General features: G+C 46.9%; 1 protein-coding gene across 4 annotated transcripts in view; it reads right to left on the bottom strand.

Moving 5' to 3' along the window:
• The window catches only part of CPSF7 (cleavage and polyadenylation specific factor 7), a 162,173-nt gene that overhangs the window by 20,996 nt on the left and 115,696 nt on the right, over positions 1–25,481 (bottom strand). For all 4 annotated transcript variants that reach the window (XM_078680623.1, XM_078680621.1, XM_078680624.1 and 1 more), the window contains exon 8: positions 986–1,136. In XM_078680623.1, the coding sequence (XP_078536749.1) occupies positions 986–1,136 (151 nt within the window). The remainder of the gene's footprint in view (positions 1–985; positions 1,137–25,481) is intronic.

Below are 25,481 nucleotides of genomic sequence, written 5' to 3'. Positions count from 1 at the left end.
TCAGTGCCCCTGCATCAAATGTCTTTTCTCCTCAGTCTGATTCCATGGCATTTGATCCCACCCCTGTATATCATGTATTCACCCCCTCTATACCCAGAGCTCTAAAAATAGAATACTCTATCCCCAAGAAATATGAATCAGAATGCTCTCTGGAGACATAGTTACTGCACCTACGCTCTTGAAATTCCTGCAGACATTCTAAACACTTCAGAGCCCTTAAACACTAGGCCCAAAATCACCACAGATGCTGAATCTGACCTACTATTCTCTCCTCCCAAGCCCCAGATTCACGCTCACCCAAGAGCCATTAGTTGGGAACTCTTTCCTACAATACCACATAGACAACCATCCCACAAAAGTGAATCAAGAACCTCTTGCCCATGAATCCAGGAACCTCTCTCTTATAACTAAAGGCCATTGAAGCTAGGATCCGGTATGCTAGAGATCTAGACACCAAAACACTTCCATCCATGACACTCCGAAATCTATGATCCTCTACCTTCCAGACCCTGTGAACCAAGTACTAACTCTTTGGTATAACTCTATTCTATATCCAATAGCATCCATCCCAGAGCCTCCGAATCTAAATACTTTCTACAGAGACCCTGAACAAAAGGATCCTTTCTTAAGAGACCACAAATAATGTGCGACAAGAAGCTCTGACAAGTTATTCTGACAGTGATGCCTAAATTCAGGATGGGTCACAAACGAAATGGTCTACACAAAAAAGGCAATAATACGGGGATGGTGAAACTAGTTCTAGTTCGCTGCTGTGTAACTAAATCCATGATCACACCAGCCAACCATCACCAGGCCAACAAGTTGAAAAGTTCCTAATCTTTGGAATACTTTTTCCTAAGCCATGGAACTAAAAAAGTGGTTAGAGCATTTTGTCCTGCTCCAGGAGGGTGCAATCAGCCAGGGGAGACTATTAAGAACATACCTATTGTCAAATATAGAGCAGACAACAATGGAGTCAACATACCTGGAAGATGTGCCTGATTTGGCCTCAATCCCACGCAGGCAGTCCTTCAATGATGAAAGCAGAACACGGCAACGTGCATCATTTGCTACACGAGATTCTTTTATAACAGCAATGGCAGTCTGCAGAGTCTTTGCTGCAGTACTATACTGCCCTGTAATAGGAAAAACAAGAATGGGTAAGCTGCAGAAAGGAGGATAAAACTACATTGAGAATGAAAGTGAGAATGAGAGAGAAGTAGGTTTCCCAGTGAGTGGTGCACAAAAAGAGGGAATAAGATAATAGAAAGGGAGAAAGCGGCCATGAGAAAGTAAAGCGATTGAACATGAGAGGAAGCAGAGAAAATGAGATGCAAAGGATGATGAAGAGGAAACACTTAAGCAGAGGAATGGACAAAGGAGACATATCAATTAAGGGTTGGCAGTTACAGAGTAAGAAACCACTTAGACATTAAACGTGTAGGGGACAAGGAATATCAGGAAACATTACGAGAGAAATTAATCAATGACGGCTGTGGCCCACATTCCTTTGTCAATCAAAAAAAGACGAGACATGACAAATCCGGCAGTTGTGATAAGAAAAAATATTCTAAACGGCGCCCAAAATCTCTAAATAGTTAGGGGTCCTCATGTACTCGAAGGCCTCTTCTTAAGAGATAGTGTATAAGCAGCTTGGGACCTCTGAACAGGCATAGGTTAGCCCTAGGTAAAGAAGTCCCCAATAAAGGGACCAGCTCTCTCAACCCACTACACAGCTCTCTAGTGACTGACACTGAAGGATGGAGGCGGGAGGTATGGAGGAAAGGAAGACAAGCACTCATTCACTTAGCAAAGTTGTGCATCTTCAAGGACAGGTTATTAAAATAAAACAAAGCTGCACTTCAACAGCTTGCATGCTAAAAGTCCAGAATTCAGGCTATGTTTGTATTCCCTCATGCCTCCTACCCTTGCCATTAAGGCTGGCTAAAGTCACAATGAAGTTTCCATTCTGTTCAAACATACTGGACTTCAACAGATCACTGGGAAGCTGGTTAATGGAAGAGGTATTTGCAAAAATGATGTTGGTGACAATTGTTGTGACCAGGTGAGGATGGCCTGGACAAATTTCCCGGCCAGTGAAAGTTGTCAGCAGTGTTGCACAAGATGGACCCAAGTTTATGTAAATCCCAACAAAAAGCAATGCCACACTAAGGTAAGGTGAAAGCAGCAATGGGCCACCCACTAGAGAGAGGAATGGATTCTGCAATAGCACAACCAGTCACAGCAATAATTAATTTAAGTCAGTGGTTACCCATGGGGCTCGCACACAGTCATTTATGTTGACATACACTTATTTTTTCTCATGATACTTTGACCCAACAGTAAGAGAGAAAAACAAAAAATATGGGAAAGATGAAAAACCAAGGAAAAGAAAGCATGCAGGTGTGAAAAGAAAGAAAACCTGAAAGAATGAGCTAATGGGGAAAGGAGTGTTTGGTTGTTGTAGAAATAAGCATAAGGTGGAATTAAAAACTGTATAGCATTCACGAATGTAGAAAAGCGCTACTTTATGACACGGTCACCACTGTTCCCAAGAACGTGCGTGGGTGCGCGCGCACTGAAGTCACCCCGAGCGCGCACTGTTCCAATTGTAGAGCGCACACACAACACAGCTGTAAAACGAAAGGTGAGCGGCGCGAAAAATGATAATTGCCGGATTGTAGGAGGCAGAGCTGGAGACGGGGGTGAAGAAGACACAGCAGAGCTAGGAAAGTGTCTCCCTTATGCCCTGTATGGTTAGGGAAGGCTCGGGTTTACGAGCAAGTGGCGCCTGCTGCCTTTTTTTTTTTTAATAGTGCACTGCGGGGCAGATTGTGGGCCTTTGTGAAAGTATTCATGTTAATCACAGCACCATCATGTGCTGCGATTAACTTGAATACTTTTAAAGGCCCACAATCTGCCCCGCAGGGTACTATTAAGAAAAGGAATGTGGCAATCTAAAGGGCGACGTGTTCTTTCAGATGATTCTGAAAAAATACGATGTGTTTGACTGCTTTCCTGTGCTAATAGTGGGCATCTACGGGGCTGAATGTGTGCCTTCGAAATAGTGCTCATGCTTATTTCAGTGCATACGGGCGCAGAAATTAACAAGAATACTATATCAAAGGCGCACATTCAGCCCGCACTATCAGCAAAAGGAATGCAGGGTCATACACAATGTGTGGTTTCAGAATCATCTGAAAGCACACGTCGTGTTTGACCCTGCAGTTCTTTAGCGAATAGTGGGCAGCTGCGGGGCTGAATGTGGGCATGTCAGATAGTATTCTTGTTAATTCCAGCGCCGGTGTGCACTGCAGTTAACAAGAATACTATCCCAAAGGCCCACATTCAGCTCCGCAGTATGAGCAAAACGAATACAGGGCCAAACATACTGGCGTACCCTTAATGCAGGATACAGCCTGAATAAAATAGCAAGCAGGGGCGACGAAAACCGACAGCTGGGTAAGTAGAACATGGAAAGAAAGAAGGAATGTTGCAAGAAAAGGGTGAAAAAAAGGAAGTGGGGATGAAGGAGTAGGAGGATGAATGGATATGTGGATGGATGAGTTGGTGAAAGATTAAGTGAATGGTGATGGATGGACACATTAAAGTATAGTAAAGTAAAGGGATGGGTGGATGGGCGTGTGAGTGAATGGATAGGCAGATGGACAAGTGAAAGGATGGCAGAGCAAAGGGATGAATCGTTGAGTGAATGAATAGGTGGAGGGACAGCTTAAAGGAGGATAGAGTAAAGTGATGGATGAGTGGGCGAAAAGATCTGTGAATGGAAGTCATAGTGGATGGATGATGAAAGGATTGCAGGGTGAATAGATGGATGGCAAAGTGAATACATGTATGGGTGGATGGCAGATTGGATGGATGGCAAAGTAAATGGATGGATGCGTGGCAGTGTGAATGGATTAAAGGCAAAGTGACAATGCATGATTGGATAGCAGAGTGGATGGATTGATGAATGAGTGGATGGAGTGATGAATGAATGGCAGGATGGATGGCAGAGTGGATGCATTTATAGATGAATGAGCAGATGGATGGCAGAGCAGAGTGGATGGGTGGTTGAATGGATAGATAGAAGAGTTGATGAATGGATGGGTGGCAGAGTGGAAGGATGGTGAATGGGAGGCGGAGTGGATGGCAGAGAGGGTGAATGACAGAGTGGATTGATGGCTGGATGGAAGAGAGGATAGGAGGATGGATGGATGGCAGAGTAGGCTGATGGATGGCCGAGTGGATGAATGGAACAGTTAATGAATTGATGAAAGGATGGCAGTTGATCGATGAATGGCAGAGGTGATGGTAAGATAACAGAGTGGAGGATGGATGGTGGAGGATGGATGGTGGAGGATGGATGGCAGAGAATGGATGGCAGAGTGAATGAATCGATGGGTGGCAGAGTGGGTGGTTGGTTTTTAGACTGGCTGGATGAGCAGATGGATGGCATAATAGATGGATGGCAAATTGGATGGATAAATGGATAGAATATGGAAATTTTGAATGATGGATGAAAGAATGAATGGATGACAATCTAAAGGTGAAATAGTGGATGCAAGTAGGTGGATGGAAGGGTGAAAGAATGAATAGATAGGTGCATGGAATGAAGAGACAAGGAAGCTGTTCTATTGAGGGTTCGGCTCACTTGCTTTGCTTGCTTGGTTGCTTTGCTTACTGGATTCAAGCAAGCCGGGCTGAAGACGGCTGGAATGCCAGAAACCGGTCCTCGGAAGCTTGTTTCCGGTCCAGGGAAGACATGGCTTGGCAGTTCGGGCTGGACTGTTCCCATGAGGCACAGTGTCAGACTGATTTGCATATAGCCATGTCTGAACTGGGGTGGCAGAGTGGGCTATAGAACGGTGATGGATTAAACCCAGATCTTTTGACTGGGTGTGAGTGTTTGATTGATTCAGATGCTCTGTCCATCACCACCCTCTTTTGTACCGCTTTTGGCCGCCATAAGTGTGGCAGGGTATGCTCAGACGTGAGTCCCTTGCTAACTTTGCCACTGGATTCAAGCAAGCCGGGCTGAAGACGGCTGGAATGCCAGAAACCGGTCCTCGGAAGCATGTTTCCGGTCCAGGGAAGACATGGCTTGGCAGTTCGGGCTGGACTGTTCCCATGAGGCACAGTGTCGGACTGATTTGCATATAGCCATGTCTGAACTGGGGTGGCAGAGTGGGCTATAGAACGGTGATGGATTAAACCCAGATCTTTTGACTGGGTGTGAGTGTTTGATTGATTCAGATGCTCTGTCCATCACCACCCTCTTTTGTACCGCTTTTGGCCGCCATAAGTGTGGCAGGGTATGCTCAGACGTGAGTCCCTTGCTCACTTTGCCACTGGATTCAAGCAAGCCGGGCTGAAGACGGCTGGAATGCCAGAAACCGGTCCTCGGAAGCATGTTTCCGGTCCAGGGAAGACATGGCTTGGCAGTTCGGGCTGGACTGTTCCCATGAGGCACAGGGTCAGACTGATTTGCATATAGCCATGTCTGAACTGGGGTAGCAGAGTGGGCTAAAGAACGGTGATGGATTAAACCCAGATCTTTTGACTGGGTGTGAGTGTTTGATTGATTCAGATGCTCCGTCCATCACTACCCCCTTTTGTACTGCTTGGAGGCATCAGCACTTTAATTCAAAGTAGAAGCACTTTAATTATTCTGCAGAAGCAATTGTTAGGACCAATTAATGTCAATGCTTGCCACCTATAAGTCGCCACATTTTGTCCCTGGCCACTGCTCATATTTTCTCTACATTTTTTTATCAGTGTTCATGGCACTATTGTTTTTTGCAGAAACACTGCAGTGCGCATGTCAGGTCACCAGTGTCTAATTCAGATCACCAGCTTCCCCTGAAGCGGACAGGAGGATGACTGAGGGGGCGGAGGCAGACACTGAAAGTACTGGAATATTTCATCATCGCCCCTATAGAACCTATGGTTTTTTTTTTTGCTTTAAAATGCACTATTTAACCCCCTTTTTAAAGCCATTTTCAGGGTAAAAAAAAACCTACCTCAAAGTCCCCACAAGAAGTCAGACTTGATCGCTGGAGTTCAGTGTAAGTATTTTACTCCATCACTTTCAAAGACAACCAGCTGCCACTGCATCCAGGAAACCAGTGATATCTTTATTAGAGCAACAGCGAGTCAACGGATTAGGATATGCTGAATTTCTTATTGAAAGTTCATGTTCTTCCTTTGCTGTTCGGATATACTCATCCCTAAACATACCCTATAGAACCCTTGTAATGTTTGATCCTTTTTAAGAAGCCTTCCTCATCTGTTGAGGCTATTGGAGGTCGAAGAGCCCTGTAATAGCAGAAGAGACACCTGAGATTTTCAATAGATGCTCCTATGTTTTAGTCTATTTGTGAATGAAAAGAGTTTTGCAATTCACTAAAAGACCGCCGACATACGGCAGTGTGTCCAAGTGGGTAGACCATTTTCTTCCGGCGCAGTTACCTCTTAAAGCATTTTGTCAGGTAGTTTTATTCTTCAACCTGTTTTTATCAAGTTTGCCATTTGGCTTACCAGTCTGCATGTACATTTCCACCGAAAGTAGGATGGTCCACTCTGAGCGCTATAACTTCTATATGAAGGGTCAAAAGGCTTGTTCTTTTTTCAGGGAATTTTTCTTTCTATTGGACTCCTCAGCCTTGTTCTCTTTTCTAGAATTTGTTTAATGATGACTCCTTCTTTGCATATTCCTACTAATGCTTCCAGTGGCGGCTGGCTTGTACCGAGAGTGGTGAGGGTCACAAAAACAAACAAATAAATAAAAGAAATACACTTACCTCTGCAGTGCAAACGTCCTCCCTTGGGTGTCTTCCAGGAAGCTACGGATGCAGGAAATTGCACTACCCAATCCTGGCGCTGCTTTCACAGCATGAAAGCAGCACCAGGATTGGATAGAGCAGGCTCTCTCAGCATTCCTAAGAGCACTGAAGGCCTGCACTTTCTCTAACCCAGCTGTCAAAACAGCTAGGTTAGAGATCTTTAATATGTGCATTTCTGGCTGGCCGTGCAAAGACAGCCATGCACATTTTAAAGCGCACATCTCCCTGCTGCTGAAACTCAGCTCCCTGCCGCTGACACTCAGCAACACTAGCCTCACCTGATCCTGACATTTAGTTAGGGACGGGTTGCTGAAAAATAAAACAATAATAAATAAGCTTTATTACATTTTATTTTTCAGCTCTGAGACTTGTGGGGCGACGCTCCTCCACTCAAATTGAGAAGCCGCCCCTACTTGCCTAATATGATCTTGCCTCATGTGGGGCCAAATTGCAAGTCTGTAGATGCCATCTTCCTACACAAGATTGTATTTCCTACAGCTCTCCACTGTCAAGCACACCAGACAATCAGTGTTCTGCATTGGCATTTACCATCTGCTCAGTATGTACATAAGTAGATTGCATTATAGATATTGAATGATGTGGACTCTGCTCATATACTCCAATTGCTCTCAGCAGTCAGATTTCCAACACCTACAGGACCAGACCGCCATGTATACAATTTACTGTATTAGTGCTTGAAAGGGTGTTCTAACTTTAACCAAACACTGTGTAAGGCAACTCATTGACAAGCTGGGTGATGCTGGGTCAGTCTCCTTGTAATTACTACGCACTCATTTGGCATTGCAAGCCAATGAGCGGTGCAGTATTGAGACATATTTTTATGTAACTCCGTGTTTAAGCTCAGTAGTTTCAGGAGCTGAAAAATAAGAAAAGGCTCTGGGGTCGTCGTGAGAATTACTGAACACATGTGCCATTCACAAACAAGACCTCAAATATCATGTTGCACTCCATGCTGCTGCATGCCAGGCACAAGATACTTTGGTATTGATGCAACCCAACCCAGTGTGAGGGGGGTGGGGGGGGCACAGGGTACTCAAGTTGAGACGCACAGAAGCGATGTGGATAATGCGTCTTTGTACAGTTGAACAGGGTCTCAATTATAACCATGAGCTTCAATACTTTTTGGGCGACTTCGAACATTTCCTCATGTCATATTCAGTTCATATGTATACTCTGTTTTTATTGAACTTCACCACAGCAGTGTGTTATATAACCACATCATGAATGTTGTGTTTTTGCTCACCTTGTAAGATATGCTTGTTTACTTGTCCTTTTTATAACAAACCTTATAGGCTGTTTTCTCTCATCTTAATTTTGTTAATATAGGTGCTCACCACCAATGTTTAACGATAGAGATGCCCGCTGTTAGATAACGATGAATGGCTAATTTTTTGTTCCATCTGACATCTCTCACGTCCCCTTTCTAGTTTCTGTTTTACTTTGATTTTGTATTTTGATGAAATGACTTTCCCTTTAACATTTCCTGTTTACAACTTGCCATGTCTATCGAACTGTCAACTACAGAAAGAATAGTAACATGTTTCAACACCGTTTATGAAAAACCTCTACTTATGCTTCAACACCGTTTATGAAAAACCTCTGCTTATGCTACAATTTCGTACGTTGTGTAATGTTAGTTGCACCCCGTAAGAGATCATGCTACAGAATCAATGATTACTTTCGTCTGCAACCTTTCCTTTACAATGTGTATTCATTCTTATCTTCCACCAATTTTACATGACTGATTAGATCATGAATGGGGTCACGCCGTGTGATTACGGCACAAACACCTTACCACCGCAAGTTCACTTGACTTCAGGATCAATGACTACGTTAAGTTTTTATTGTATTGTGACAATTACTTCATGGCTTTTGTGAATCTTGATCAGCATGACATGATAATTCTTGATACTTGGCTCCAGCATTCTTTTCTCACAAACAATGTCCTTGCGATTTCCAATACTTCCACAAGGCGCTTATTTTATTTACCGGGCGCCGGTATTGGACTTATGCCCTCACCCTTTTTGGTATAAACCTTCAAGCCGATGCACTCACGTGACCGGCAATGTAGAAAAGGTTGGCGTTCTAGCCTTTTGAATCCGGGCAAAGTAACAGTGGAAGGCAGTGGGTATATAACCGCTTCAGGGTTCACGTGTCCGCATCCGGAACATGGAACCATCCAGATTGAACTCATATACGTTACCGCTAGAAAGTACGTTTATTTTCCATTTCCATGACCTTATGAACCTGGAGCACTATGGAGCTCACACCAGCCCCCGTTTTTGTATTTTCAGACTGCGCTAACACGAGGAGTGATCCGCTCCCTTGTCGCAACTTTGACCTGTCCGGTGGGACCACTTGCGTAAAAAGTTTTTGATAGTTCGGTAAATACTGACATCTTCCGTTACTATCATACATTCACATTCATACCCTTTCGCGCTCCATCCCTTATGAATCCCCCTTAGGTTTAATTTCTCCATAGCGGCGTCATTGTGCTGTTGACCCACTACTGGATCATTGGCCACAATACTTTTGCAAGCCATACGAGCTCTGAAGGACCCGGGGACTCATACTTATGAACCACTTTATCTGGTGAGATTTTTACCCTTTAATACTTTGTGTCATTTCCACCATCAATATGGCTGGTACCCTCTGTAGAATATCCACATACCCAATCTTAAACCAGGACTTATTTATTTCTCCTTCTTGTTTCTGTATCCCATCTTTAGCTATTCCTCTTACCCTACGGACACAACATTACTTGAGTCTTGGGCCCTGCCGGGTCGGAATTATCACCGGCGGAGTGGTGAGCTTCATTCCTTCTTCATTCTTCCTCATCCCTGCTATTCTTTCGTTTCTCCTTCTCACTCTTGTTTTCCTTTTCCTCTCCCTTCTCCAATACAGACTTCTCAAGATACAGTTACTTGCATTTAGGTATGACCGACTTGAAATTCTACCCTTTTGCATTCCACACAGAGCACGTTTTGACATTCTTACACCTTTTCCACCCGTGTATATGACTTGTGTTGCAGTGTCACTTTTTCCTTTCTTGCCTCATCATATGTCGTATCTAGTGGACTTTTCCACCCCATCACACCATATCCCCATCCCTCTTACACATACTCATCTGTTACACTACTTTCACATTATAGGTCCCTCGTACACAGCGAGTGTCTCACGGACTATGATTTTTTCCTTCAGTTTGGGTTCTCAACTGTTTACAGTCTCTACAGGAGACTTGTTACAAGGATCAAATTAACTTGTTTTTACTGTCATTTGTTCCACCAATGTCCCTTGTATCTTTCCCAGCCCTGAGGAGTCGCGGGAAAACAATCCCACATGCGACGAAACACGTGTCGGCTGGCTTGCTTAAGAAAACATTAAAACACTGTATTACTCACGACTTATACAAAAAACTTCTTGTTTTTTCCTCAGGCTTTGTTTTAAATGTACATGTGTCCACACTGACACCGTGTAATACTTGATTGTTGTGTGCATGGGTATCTTGTTGCAACTCTGATTAGCCTATGCTGCTTGACCACACTACCACAAAATAGAGCACTTTGGATTTTTGAAGAAAACCCTGTAAACCAATAGGGGCAGCCTGGACACAGTGTACTTCGTTTTAGTGCACTATACTGAGAGCCAAATTCCTACGTTGTTGGTTTAGTGGTTGGCTACAAGACTTTTTATTTGCTGGAACCACTCTGTCAATAGATGATGCCACAGAGGAATCCTCAAAATTGTCATTTTTCCACGATTTTTTATGAGAACTGTTAGGGCCTTTGTAGGAAGCTGGCTCCTTACATAATATTTCAAAAAGAGATATATTGTGCAGAGCGTCTTAGCCTTCCTTAGGAGTTGGCAGGGCTTGCTTCAACAATCCCACGGTGCTAATTTTTGGGGGGGGTAGTGTGGTTAAGCAGCCTGTGGCTTATCCAGGAGGAGTGTTGGACAATTGTTACGCGCACACACAGTCAATAAATGATGCACACATTCTAAAAGGAGAGCCACACCTATTTAGAAAAATAACACTTATTTTATACATATTTTTAACACCAAGAACTTTGCTATTGGGTAAGTACTTAGTTTTGAGGCATCACTGTTTTGGAAATGCACAGAAACATTATTATTTTGAAGCTTATAAAGTGCAGGCTACCCCCAACGGGAGTGTCCCGGTGCGGCTAGAGGTTGGAAAACAGCCAGGTTTTCAAATTGCTTCGAAACAGTGATTCCGATGTAATGCGCCGTAGGCCCAATGTGAGGCTGTTCCAGAGTTTGGCGGTCACCACGGCAAAGGCTCTGCCCCCCGTTCTAGAACGGCGAAAGCGAGGGGGAACAGAGGAGGCGAAGATGATTAGATCTGAGAGCTCGGGTAGAGTGGACAGGATTTAGCCTATTACTCAGATAGGTCGGGCCACGGCCATTAAGGGCCCTGAAAGAAAAAACCAGCGCTTTGAAATGAATGCGATAGGTAACTGGCAGCCAGTGTAACTTCAACAAGTACAGGGTGATAGAATGTTACATATCAGCCTGGCTGCAGCATTCTGCACAATCTGCAGCCGCTTCATCAGGTAAGCTGGAGCTCCTACATACATGCTATTGGAATAGTCTAGATGAGAGCTGATTCAAGCATGTATGGCGGTCCTGCGAGAGTCAAAGGGAAGAAAAGGTAGAATTTTCCTAATCATGTGGAGTTTACCGAAGCAGGCTGCAGTGACTTTATTAATTTGGGTTTTACAAGACAGGTCGTTGTCAAATTGAAAGCCCAAATTGCGAGCTGCTTGGACTGGTACCGGAGATAGGTTTAATTCCGATGGCCACCACAGTAGAGAGGGAAGTGGAGAGCTTTGATTGAAGAATAAGACCTCGGTCTTATCCGTATTGAGTTTGAGGGTATTTAGAAGTCATCCAAGAGGATATGTGAATGAGGCAGCGTCTAAGTTGATCAGGCTGCCATCAGAGTGATCTCTAAAGGAGAACACAAGCTGAGTATCATCAGTATAAGAGATCACTCTGACCCCCCAGGATTCAACCCCTTCCGCCAGAGCAGTAAGGTAAATATTAAAGAAAAGAGGGCTAAGTGCTGAGCCCTGCGGGACACCGCAGAGACAAGGTTTTTCTTTGGAGACAAAAGACCGGAAGAAGAGCTGCTGTGATCTACCCATCAGAAAAGATCTGAACCAGGCCAGAGGAGTACCCCCTATACCAATATTGCACAATCTATCTAATAGAATGTCATGGGAAACTGTATCAAAAGCCGCGGACAGGTCGAGGAGGACCAGCATGGCCTCCTCGCCCGCATCCACTCATTCCCGAATGGTCTCAGACACCTCAAGTAGTGCAGTCTCCGTGCTAAAGCCTGGTCTAAAACGGGAATGGGAACCATGAAGGAGTTGTTTAGATTCAAGATAATCGGCTAGTTGCTCCTGCACCACTTTAACAAGGATTTTTGCTGGCTTAGGGAGGAGCGATATAGGCTGATAATTGCAGAACAGTGAAGGGTCGGCGTCAGCCTTCTTGAGGATTGGAATCAGCATAGCCTGCTTCCATGCGGTAGGGAACTGACCTGAGAGTAGAGATGTATTCCAGATTGAAAGAAGCGGGCTGATCACAAGGGGGGCAAGACTGCATAACACCTGGGCTGGAGCAGGGTCAAGGAAGGACCCTGATTTGCACCGGTGTAGCATTGTCAGAGCAGATTCCATGGATAGACTTAAATGAGACAAACGCCTCCCCTTGAGAGGCTTTAGGGTCAAGCGAAGGGAATACACAATCCTGATTGAATGCGGACGAGATATTAATGATTTTATCATGGAAAAACTTTGAGGGACCATCACAAAGATTTTGACTAGGGGAGATCGGACAGGCCAAGGCTGGAGGATTAGAAAAATCCAAAGTCTTTGATGAATTTTCAGCAGCATTAATTTTCTCAACAAAATAATCCCTCATAGTGGCACGCTTAAGTTTGTGAAAGTTCTTTAGGGTGGTTCTATAGATCGCCTTAGTAACAGAATCGTACATCCGTCGCCAATTGCGTTCCAATTTTTTACATTTGCTCCTTTCCTCACGTAATGCCACAGAGAACCAAGGTGCTGACGGCTTTGATCTTAAAGAAGCAAGCGGCAGCATTGGAGCAATAAGGTCAATAGAGGAGGAAACACAGGTGTTAAAATTGGGTACGTCTGTGTTCAGATCATTAGAGGGCTGCCCTATCCGTTTAGAAAAGATGGGTTCCAGGGCATTGCAAGTAACCATGTGCCACTTTCTACCATGGTCCCTGACTTTTGATGGAGTGCCAGATGGCTGGAAGACAGTCAGTCTAAACAGGATAAAGTAATGATCAGACCAGGTGAGAGGTAAAGAAGGAAGAATAGTTAGGCCAGGATGATTAGAGAATAGAAGATCGAGAGTGTGGTCCGCTAGATGTGCAGAGCCCTGTACCTACTGAGTCAGATTCAGGCCAAGCATAGAATCCAGGAGATTTCTAGCCCGTGTGCATGCTGCAACATCTACATGGAGATTGAAGTCTCCCAAAACAATGAAGTGGGGATGCTTCAGTGAAAGGTCCGCAATTATGGCAAGGAGAGCAGAGAGCGAGGAAGGTGAAGCGCCAGGGGGGTTATACAAGATGCCTGCTAACGTGAAGGAGGAGACATCTAAGATAGTAAAGTACATCGCTTCAATAAGGCCAAGATTATTGATTTTCCTGGTAGTAATCTTCAGATGGGATCGTAAAATAACAGCGATCCCCCACCCGCCTTTGTACCCGCGCGATTTATTCCCACAGAACGATAGCCTGTGGGGGGGGGGGAGCCAGGTTGATATCAGGATTGGAAGAATCTTTAATCCACGTCTCGGTCTTAAACAGGAGATCCCAAGCGTGGGTTGAGAGTGAAAGCCAGATATCACCGGCATGGCGAGGAAGAGATCGATAATTAAGCAGACCAGCCTTAATGTCCACAGGGGGACTAGGCGGCCTGGAATTCCTTAGCTGCACGATGGAACATTTTCTAGAGGATTTTAAAGTGACTGGGCAATGAGTACAACTAAAGCCCTGTGTTGCAAGCCCCGAAGGACTGCACCGAGATGCAGGGGTGCAGGCACCATTTCTCAGCATCAAGAGCTGAGACCTGGACCAGCATAGACGGGTAATCGGAGAGCAACCAGCAGCGTGACTGGCGCTGGTCGCGGGCGGGCTTGCCTTTGGCGCGCGTCGTGAAATGCATGGCCCTAAATACCCTAGAACACTGACCCCTGACTCCACCCTCCCGACCGGAAGTGCTGCTCGGTCGCCCTCGCTACCCTCCACAACAATCGTGCCAAGCCCGTGGTGGACCGGGGTAGGGGAGAGAAGTGAAGGTACGAGGTAAGAAGTTAAACTAATGTACAAAAATGCAGCAACACACAATTGTAGGCAACAGTGAAGAGCAATTTAAAATTTTTAAAAGCTTAGGCAGTAGACTCTGGCAACTAGCGCGACAGACCTCAGAGTAGCACGCGTCCGCAGAAATACACTTGCATTTGAGGTATCACAGTTTTCCAGTATACTGAAGTACACTGCCACTTGTATTTTTAAAGAACTAATGTTATCCTATGGGAAAGAAACAAACTGCATACGGGGACCTTGCAGGGACTTACGGGACGGTTCTAGTCTTCTAAGCTAGTTTTTGAACATCAGCATCTTCATTATCTACAGTAGCTGGGGTACTGTTGGAGGTACTCTTAGTAGGGGCACTGTCAGAAGGTATATCGAATAGTTTCTTACCTGTCTGTGTAGTTTTGCAGCTTGAAGATCTTTCTGGATTCACTATGCTGGGCATATTCCGCAATCTGGTGGTTGGGTCCGGAATCGTAGTTTTTTTTTCCTCTTTTTTTTTGTCGTAGCCCAGGTGGGCGTCGACGTCCCACCATTTGGTGTACCTTCGGTGACGTCGGCGTGCTTCCGGCAGAAGCTACCACCCTTGGGCGCCATCTTCGGATTCTTTTTTCTGTCTTTTTTCTTTTCTGTGTTTGTAGTGAATCCATGACTATGTTTGTTAATCTTTTTTTCAACGTAATTCTTTTCACGTATCTTGTAAGCTTCAACTTGCTTTCTTTTCTATGTGTTTCCACCCTCTTCTCCAGCCTCATCTTTCTGGCGGAGGCGGGTGGGTTCGCTAGTGAATCCAGAAAGATCTTCAAGCTGCAAAACTACACAGACAGGTAAGAAACTATTCGGTTTGCAGCGTGAATCTTTCTGGATTCACTATGCTGTGCATAGATTTTGTAGCGTTTTTCGTTACTTTTGTGGAGGTTGGGTGGAAGATGAGCGCTGGTTGTTGAATATATGTTAAAGCACCTTTTGTCCTACTTGTGCTTCTTTGTTCATTTGTACATCCACGCAATAGTGCTTAGTGAACGTGTGCACTGAAGCCCATGTTGCCGCCAGGCATATGTCCTGAATTGGTGTGTTGGCCAGAAAGGCGATTGTTGCTCCTTTCTTCCTGGTCGAGTGGGCCTGTGCCCCTCCTGTTAGCTCCTGGCCCGCTTGTTTGTGGCAGAATTGTATTGCCTGTGCGATCCATTGAGCTATGGTGTTTTTAGTCACTGGTTTACCCATGTAACTGTTTGCGAAGGATTCGAAGAACTGTTTTGTCTTCCTGTGTCCCTTCGTCCTTTCAATGTAGTGCATCACAGCCCTTCTTGCGTCTAGAGTGTGGAGCGACCTCTCAGCGCTTGTAGTGGGGTTTTGGAAGAAGCTAGGAATCTGAATACTCCGATTCATGTGGAACCTTGACACCACCTTTGGCATGAAGTGTGGGTCTGTTCTCATCGCGACCCTGTCACTGTGTATCTGGATGTAGGGTTCCTGCAGTGTGAGTGCCTGCAGTTCGCTCACACTGGGTTCGAAAGGGGCTTTCATGAGCTCCGTCAGTACCACATTCAGGATCCAGGCTGGTGGCGGCATTCTCTTTATTTATTTATTTTATTTTAAAAGTTTTATATAGCGCGAACAAGATCTTTGCAGATAACAGAGCGCTTTACAAGGGAGGTGGAAGGGTGGGGAAACAGGAGAGCATAGTAGGAAGGCAGGTCAACAAGTTAATGTAAATAGTAGAACTATTACAAATATTACAGGTATGAGGTAGCATGGCATAATTGTACGTAGGTCATCAACAATGTAGATAACACAAAAATAGAACATAATACAGATATGAGTAAACATTTTAGACTAGTACAAATAAGAACCCATGTGCATAGGAATCAGATCGGTAATACTGATCGGATTGTATCTCAGACGTAATTGTTCAAGTGTATTTAGCCATAAGGATATTTTTGACTTCTTTCTTAAAAAGAAGGGAGGAGGAGATGAGCCTGGTTTCCGGAGGAAGTGCGTTCCAGATCCTGGGTGCCATTCCTGAGAAGGAGCGTTTGTATGTTTTTTCCTTCCGGAATCTTCGAGGTTTCAGCAGAAGATTGTTTGTACTTCTGGTGGTTCTGGAGCCGCCGGAGACTGTCAGTTTATGGGTGAGGTAGCTGGGTGATTTCAGGTGTATAGCCTTGTGCGTCATGCAGGCAATTTTCAGGTGTATTCTGGCTTCAAGAGGCAGCCAGTTCAAGGATTTAAAGTCAGGGGAGATATGCGAATGTTTTTTAGATCCAGTGATGAGTCTTGCTGCTGCGTTTAGTGACGCTCTGAGGGGTGCAGTTGTACTTAGGGGGAGGCCGCAGAGGGCCACGCTGCCGTAGTCTATGCGAGGGATGACTAGTGCTTGAACTGCTGATTGGAAGTCTTTTGCTGGGAGGAAGGGTTTAAGTTTCCTCAAGGTATTTATTTGGAAGTTCGCCCCTTTAGTTGCCTTGCTGATCTGCTGCTCCATGTTGAGGTTGGTGTCAAGTGTTATGCCTAACGATTTTGCTGAGTCCACGATGGTCGGTTGGACATTGAGTGCTGTTAGGTGCTTAAGCCATGTTTGTGCGGAAGATATTTTCGTGGGGGGTGAGATTAGGAGGAACTCTGTTTTCATAGCATTGAGTTTGAGGTGGTTGTCAGCCAGCCAAGCTTGGGTGCTTCTGATCGTTGAGTTCAGACGCAAGATGTCTTTGGGGGATTGTAACTTGAGATATAGTTGAGTATCATCGGCGTACATGTGAAAGTGTACATTGGATGATTGTAGCAGGGTGGTGAGAGGTTCCATAACTAGGTTGAACAGAGTAGGGGATAGACAGGAACCTTGTGGGACACCTAGCGATACCGGTACTGGGGAGGACATCATGTTTTTGCTCTTGAATTTCTGAGACCGGTTGTGTAGAAAGGAAGTGAACCAACGAAGAACAGTCCCAGAGAGGCCCATTCTTGTGTTTAAGAGTTCGAGTAGGTTCTCATGTTTCACTGTGTCAAATGCTGAGGAGAGATCGAGGAGGATGAGGAGGCAGGTATCATTTTGATCTAGAATTTGGAGGGCGTAGTCAATTATGTGAGTCATAGCTGTTTCAGTGCTGTGCCCTGCTCGGAAGCCTGATTGATGAGGGTTGAGGAGATCAAACTGTTCTATGTGCTTTGTAAGTTGTAGTTGAAAGCATTTTTCTAAAAGTTTGGCGAGAGTGGGAATGTTGGTAATCGGACAGTAGTTGTTTAGATCAGTGGGGTCGGCTGTTGGTTTCTTCAGTAAAGGTGTGACTTGACCAACTTTGAGGGAGTCTGGGATGGTTCCTTGCTGAAGTGAGCTATTGATAATTTTAGTCCACAGTGGGAGGAGCAACGGAATGAAGTCTTTTGGTCATTGAGGTGATTGGATGGTTTTAGGGTGCTAAGTATTCTGTCAATTTCTTCTTCAGAGTAGGTGTCAAAGGATGACCATGTCGCATTGTTTTTTAGTTTATTAGGTGTTATGCAATTGGGTATTGAGTGAAGGCTTGCGTCATTGAGGAGGTCGCTCCTTATATTGTCAGTTTTTTTGTTAAAGAAAGCCGCGAAATCTTCACAGGAAGGAGTAGTGCTCATCATGTCGACGGCTGGGGGTTGTTCCTTAGCTTGAGATCGGATTAGCTCGAACAGTTTACTTGGACGTTTTTTTGCTTGGTCTAACTGGAGTCTGAAGAACTCTGACTTTGAGCGTTTTATTTTCCTGAAGTATGCGTTTCTCTTCTTCCTCAGAGTTTTTAGGTGCAGTGTCGAGGGCGCTGATCTCCAGGTGCGCTCTGCCGTTCGCATAGCCCGTCTGTCATCATTGAGACTCCCATTGTACCACGGGTTGGAAATCTTGGTGGACACTCTTTTCAGTTGCATTGGAGCGGCCTCATTGATTATTGAGGCCATTGAGTTGAGATAGTGGTCAGTTAGGCACTGAACATCAGTAACGTCGGTAGGGGGGAGTAGGAGATTGCAACTGTTAGGGGGTAGAGAGTTTGTATTAAGTTTCCTCAAGTCTCTTTTCCAAACTTTGGGCATAGAGTATTGCACCGGGATGCGTTTAACTTTTTCCTTGATGAAGAATGTGACAATATGGTGGTCTGACCAGTCACAAGGTTGGATTGAGTCAAGTTGAATGGTGTCTTCTTTGGAGATGACAAGGTCGAGGATAGAGCCTTTGTCATGTGTCGGGCTGTTGCATATTTGAGTGAGGTCAGAAGCGTTAAGGAAATTTTTAAGGCTGTTAACTACTGCGTCACTGCAGTCATCCCAGTGGAGATTGTAGTCGCCAAGGTAGATTTGTGTGTTTTGCCGCCCAGCATTGATTGACATTGTGTCCATGAGTTGTTGTGAGAAGACGAGGTTGTCCCCCGGCGGGTGATATAAGATGTGAAGTGAGCATACAGGTCTGTTCTCACTGATGACCTCCAGGCAGAAGTATTCACATGAGGTAAGGGACGGGGCGGTGACTTTATTAATTGAGAGGTTACTCTTGTAAATGCATGCTATTCCACCACCTGTCTTGTTGTTGGACCTGTCAAGTCTAGTGATGTAGTAGTTGGGGGGGGACTAGGAAATCCATGATAGGGTTTGATGATTCAGTTAACCATGTTTCAGTTAGTATGGCCAGGTCAAGGTTCGTAGACATGATGAGGTCAGCGACCTCCGACGAGTGTTTTTGGGCCGATCTACAGTTAAGAAGTGTGCATTTGAGTCTGGGGGTGCAAAGGGAGGTCGAGGGGACTATAGTGAGAGGAACTTTAGTGAGGTTGTTGGGAACGGAGCCTCTGTTGCTATGCGTGGGGTGCCTGATAGGGTTGGAGAGAATCGTAGGAATGGACAGGTGTGTGGGGGCTAAGACGTTTTGGGGTGCCGGGACGTATGTGCTAAGTAGGGTATGTATGTCGTGGTCCGAGAGAGTCTTCATAGCGCGCCGGGGGCGGTTGGAGGTATTGCGAAGGGGGATAGAGGACCAAAGTAGGGGGTGGGTATGATGTGTCTTGATAGTGCGCTGTGGCCGGATGGAGGTACAGCGAGAGGGGATAGAGGTCACATGTAAGGGGTGACGAGGATGTGCGGGGGCGTTGTACATTCGTTGAGAAGTGGTGGTGAGAGGGGGATGTTTAGGGTAGGTGAGGAGTGACTGTTTGAGCGTGTGAAGTTCTTCTTTCACTTGGAGGAGGGTGGTCATGATTGTGTCCAGCGTGCAGTTGGGTATGGGGTTGGTATTGTTGGAAGGGTAGTCAATGACAGGAGGGGTGGGGCAATTGCGAGACGTGTGGAGACCGGTCGTTGCGGGGGTGCAAGTGTAGTGAAGGTGAACGGGAGTGAGAGTGGGGGGGAGGAGTGGGGGCCAGGAGTGGCGGGAGTGCAGAGAGTGGGGGGGGAACGATTGAGAGAGGAGTGAAGGCTAGGAGAGGCAGGAGTGCAGGGAGTGAGGGAGTGAAGGCTAAGAGTGGCTGGGGTGCAGGGAGTGGGGGGGAGAGATGTTGAGGGGGTGGTGTAGGTTATGAGTGGGTTGAGTGCAGAGAATGAGGGGGGAGCTGTTGAGGGAGACGTGGGGGCTAGGAGTGGCGGGAGTACAAGGAATGGGGGGGGAGATGTTAAGGGAGGGGTGTATGTCAGGAGTGTGTTGAGTGCAGAGAGTGGAGGAGGAAATGTTGAGGGAGGAGTGGGGGCCATGAGTAGCAGGAGAGGAGGGAGTGGGGGGAGAGACGTCCAGGCTGAAGGGGGAGCTAGGAGAGACGGAGGTGCAGGGAGTGCTGGGGGTGGGTATAGTGGGGGGGGAGTTGGGATGGGAGAGAGTCGAGTTGTGCGGGTCAGAAGCGGTGAGTCGTTCTGAGACGATAGTTGGAGGTGTGGAATTCTCGTTCAGTTGGTTCCGTTGGAGTGGAGTATGTGTATGTGTAGAGGCCCGACAGTTGGTGAGGTGTTCTTTGAAAGTGGGGAACAGGTTGTCGAGTAGTTCCAGGTACCTGTCTGTGGATTGAAATAGGACAATCCCGTTGTTGTATATAGTGATGGCTGTTCTGCCTGGGAAGAGATGGGAAGGTGCTATGGAGAGTGTTAGGCCATGAGCGGTTTTCCTGATGGTAGAGACGTTGAGTAGGGTAAGGAACACTTTTCTCCACTGAGCTCTGCGTATGGTGTGGAAGATGATATCGGTGTTCAGGGATCCATTTACCGGTGAGAAGTAGGTGTCGGCAAAGGGTGTTTCAGGGTGGGACCTCAGGAAGTTGTGTTTAAATCGTTTAGCGGCTTTTTTGGTAAGTGAGGGTGGGTAGTTTATTTTATATGTGTGCTTGCCGCTTTGATCCATGTTAGTATGGCGTAGGGGTGAGTGTGGGAGAGTGAACAGAAGAGATATACAATAGCATAGATAAATGCAGCACAATAGGTTACATGGGTCAAAAGATGGTCACTAGTGAGAGATCAAAAAATATGTGGTAGCAGAAAGTACATTACAGGAATAAAAATGCAATGGGTGCAATAACACAGATATACAATAACCAGATAAGAATATAATACTGATGAAATATTGGCATAAAATATAGGTGCTAACAACAAATTAATGCGTCAGGTGACACTAATGAGCAGCCAGACATATATGTGGTAGCGATCGATGCAAAGTGAATTGGGTGCACGTTAAAAATATCTAAGTTACAAGAAGCAGTATAGTACTATCAACTGAGTTGTGAATACATAGCTATATAAAGTGCGCTGTAGATGAGAAGAGATTAGTCTAAAAGAGACCAGTTCTTAGGGTAAGGTCATCTTAGAGTGAAAATGACTGGTCCCTAATGGAGGTACAGGAGGGGATTTATTGCTCCAGTTTTATGTCCCCAGCCAATTTTGAGCAGGGGAGGTTTAACATATGTGATCGCGAGGGGTGATGAAAATACCTCTTAGCAGTTTCTGCTCAGCAAGCTGGTCAAGATGTCTGCCACAAAAAGAGTAGATAAGTCAAGTATTTTTTAGTCCTTTGTCTATTGTTGACTTTATTGGAGAGAGCAGTTTCCCTTTCTACTGCGGGCAGGTCGGGTTAGTCCTGCTTCTATGTTGGTGCTTCCTAGTTGCTGCTTGGTGGAGCAGAGAGACTTATCTCCCTTGATCTGGTAGGAATGCAGCTTCACAGACATCTGGGGCGGTGGTGAAATTTATTGCTCCTGTTATGGCCCCCGCCATTTTAGGCATTGTGGACAATGGCGATAATGACCAGCCGGTGAAAATAGATATATTTGGATGATAGTAACCCTTTGGCAATCCGGGCAGCGGGGAAGAGAGGAAACCGACAAAAATTATAGTGAAGTTGATTTTTGTGCACAGACCTTGTGTGAATTCGGGCAGCCGTTCGTATCACTCCCGGAGAGGCTGCAGCTCCGCTCTTGTTAGCACCCGGGGGCAGCAGGGGGGGGGGGGCGTGGGGGCGACTATTATCGCTATGGTACTCCCCGGTTGTAGGGTCGCCCTCACACGTCTTCACACGCTTGTGCCCGATCAGTCCGCTGTGCCACCTTTGCTTCCCCGCTCGCAGCTTCACAATACCTCGAGGGGTGGGGGGAAGCCGAGCTCCCCTTAGCTGCAGGGCGCCAATTTCCGCCGGTGTCGCTATGGTGCTCCGAGAACGGCCCCGGCGCGAGCAGCCAGACACATGGCTCAGCGGGCAGGACAGGACAGGGTGCACAACTCCCGGCGTGTACCGTTCACCGGGGGTCTTGGCGGTGCTTGCAGGCGCTCATGACCTCTCATGACCACTCCGCAGTGGGTTCTCGTTCCTCCTGCTCCAACCGAGTCCGCGTCCCGTTCCGCGCTGTCATTCGGTAAACGGTGGTATTGACAGGCGGGTCGGGCACCTCCGCTGGACCGTCACAGCTCACCTCGCGTGCGGCCACCAACACCCGGGCAGCGTGCGCCAGTCGTCCCCTGAAGGCTCCAGGCAGCAGGCATCCGAGTCGCGTTCCGCATCTGGTCAGGGGGGAGCCTCCGGTCCGAGGATTAGGGTGGGGGGGACTCGCTCTTCTCCTGTGAAGCTCAGCCTTCAGGCAGGTCAGGGATCCACAGCAACCTTCGTCCTCCACCAGACAGGTAAGGATAATATTCTGATCCAGTTACTTGTAAAACCTGTTACTCGGTAAATCCTGTTACTTTCGGTGATGCAGCTGGTGGCTAACGGGGATAAAAAACCAGAAAATGGTATCCCCAGCTTTGGAGCTCTTTCCAGGAGCTCCTACCCAGCGGCCATCTTGCTTTGGTGGCGCTATTCTTTTAGCCCCTTCCAGGAATCTTTTTACGACTTGAGATGTGAAGAAGCTTCTCCCTGTTTCTCCTCTTGTGTATGCCACAATCGCTGCCAGGTGTACCCTCAGCGAGGATGAGCTTAGCTTAGCTTTTATTAGGTGCGTGAGGTACCTTAGCACCGTAGATTCCCTGGTCAGTTTTCTATGGAGTTTTTTCTAGCAACACCATTGAGTGAATCTTTTCCATTTTTCCCCATAGCACTTGCGTGTGCTGGGCCTTCTTGCCTCTCGCAGCACCCTCAGGTTGCTCTTTGGTAATTTTAGATGTGCGAACTCCAAGTCCTCAGGAGCCAGGCTGAGAGGTTGAGGCTCTACGGCTCTGGGTGTAGAACTTCCCCGTTTTCCATGGAGAGTAGGTCTCTTCTTTGAGAACTTGTGGGGGGGGGGGGCCTGCGCCATCTCCATTACCTGTGAGTACCAGGTCTGCCTGGCCCATTGTGGTACCACCAGGATGAGCGTCATGTTGCTCGTCATGCATTTGTTGAGAACCCTGGGGATCAGTGGTATCGGGGGAAAAGCGTAGGCAAATGTCCACAGTCCCCTCACCTTGAGCTCCTCCATGTGAGCGCCCCATCCCTTCAGGGATGCGTCTGTGGTGATGGTCACTGTTGGCGTTGGGGGCGTTAGAGGCTTTCCCCTTGTTATGTTCTCCATGGTCCACCATGTCATCTCCTTCTGCACTGCGTGCGTTACAACCACTAGATCCTCCCAACTGCCTGCAGCTTGTGACCATTGCTCCTGTAGCCATTCTTGAATGGGTCTCATGTGGAGTCGTACATTTGGTACCAGGTGGATGCATGATGCCATCATCCCCATGATCTTGCTCGCAGTCCTCACTGTCCGAGCTTGTCCCTTCCGGTAGAGGCAAGTTTCCTTCACCAGCGCCCTCTTCTCGCTGGGGAACACCTTGCCCTGTAACGTGTTGATTTGTGCTCCCAGGAAGATCTTCACTTGTTCCGGCTCCATTGATGATTTCTTCCAATGGATGGAGAACCCCAGTCTTATGAGCGTGCTCGTCACTGTATGTGCGTGCTGCTTGCATTTCTGGTATGAGTTTGCTTTCACCAGCCAGTCGTCCAGGTATGGGTATACGTGTATTCCTTGCCTTCGTAGATGCGCTGCGACTGCTGCGAGGCACTTTGTGAAGACCCTTGGTGCTGATTTTAGCCCGAAGGCTAGTGTTGTGAACTGGTAGTGGCTTTCTCCGATGGTGAACCTGAGCATATGCTTGTGCTTTCTGTTCATTGGGATGTGCAGGTAGGAGTCCTTGAGGTCTATTGTGACCATGAAGTCCCCGATCTGCAATTGCGGGAGCACCTCTTGCAGGGAGGTCATTTTGAATTTTTGCGTTCTTATGAATTTGTTTAAGAACCTTAGGTCCAGAATGGGTCTCATTGTCTCGTCTACTTTTGGTACCAGGAAGTACGTTGAGTATATTCCTTTGTTTCTTTCCTTGAAGGGTACCCGTTCTATGGCCTGCTTCTGCAGGAGTTCCTTTGCTTCTTCCTGAAGACGCTCTAGCTGTTTGCTTGCTGGTGGTTTTCTTTTTGGTTTTCTGCTTGTTTGCCTCCCCTCCAACTCTATGCAGTATCCGAATTGGATGATGTTGAGGATCCATTTGTCTGATGTGATTTCTCTCCATTCTTGGAGGTAAAATCTTAATATTCCTCCCACTGGTGTTATGTGGTCGTAGGTGTCTAGTTTGTCTTGACCCCTCTGTACGTGCTGCCCCCTGGGATCTTTTCTGTGGGCGGGCACACGGAGTTTTTTGAAGTCACTTAGAGGCAGGCTGCTGTCCCCCTCTTTTATTCTGTCCCCGTCCATTTCCTCTCCCTCGAAAGGACTGGCCTCTTGGTTGGTACTGCCAGGACTGCTTCTGCTGACCCTGCTGAGCCTGCGAGTCTGCCTGGTGCGTTTGTTGGAAAGCCTGGTGTGATGTACCTGGCTGGTTTCCACCTCTCCCGCCGGGCCTCCGTGACGGGGTGCCCCTTTTGTTGCCTCTGAACTGCAATGCTCCCATGGACCTTGCTGTTTCGTTATCCTTTTTTAGTTGACTGAGCTTCTCATCAACTGTAGTTCCGAAAAGCGTATCGCCGTTGAACGGTGTGTTCAGGATGCTGTGTTGCACCTCGGGTTTGAAACCTGAAATCCTGAGCGAGGCGTGTCTTCTTTCAGCGACACCCATCATCATGAGCCTGCTGGAGGTGTCTGCTCCGTCCGGGGCAGTCTTGAGGCAAGAATTTGCCGCGTTCTTCCCTTCTTCAACCAGTTTTTCGGCCTTCTGCCCGGCATCCTGGGGCAGGTCCTTCACCAGCTGCCCCAGCTCCTCCATGATCTGGTACATGTGCCTGTTTATCAGGGCGTTGGAATTAGCCATGGGCCAGTTGGGTCGCGGCATTCCGTTCGATCCTTCTGCCCACCAGGTCCATCCTCTTGCTCTCCTTATCCGGTGGTGGTCCAGAAGTAGTGGGCACGTTAGCCCTCTTTCTTGCTGTGGCCGTGATAATGGATTCTGCAGAGACCGTGCCCTGAATGTAGGGTGGGTCTTTTGAGGAATGCTTGTATTTCTTCTCTGTTCTGGGAGTGACTGCCTTGCATTTTGCGGGTTCCTTGAATGCTTCCCTCCCCTGAGCCAAGACGCTGTCGAGCATTGGTAGGTACTGGCTCCTTGTTTGCGTGGGAAGCAATGTCTCTAGAAGGAAGTCTGCTTTCTGCTTCTCTTCGTCGAGCTTGAGTCTGAATGCTGCTGCGGCAGACTTTATCACCGAGTTGTAGGCCCCGATGTCGTCCGGCGGCGAGGGCCTCGAGGGATATGTGTCGACCGCCTCCTCTGGGCTTTCGTTGTCGACATCTAGGTAATCCACCTCCTGTAAGTCAGAGGGGGCAGACTCGGTGTCCGTCCTGCTGTCCTCTTCCTCCCCA

The sequence above is a fragment of the Lissotriton helveticus genome, chromosome 3_1, assembly GCF_964261635.1.
Source record: "Lissotriton helveticus chromosome 3_1, aLisHel1.1, whole genome shotgun sequence".
NCBI classification, from domain to species: Eukaryota; Metazoa; Chordata; class Amphibia; order Caudata; family Salamandridae; genus Lissotriton; species Lissotriton helveticus.
Note: the sequence above shows the minus strand (reverse complement) of the source record. Positions and strands in the feature narration are given on the sequence as shown.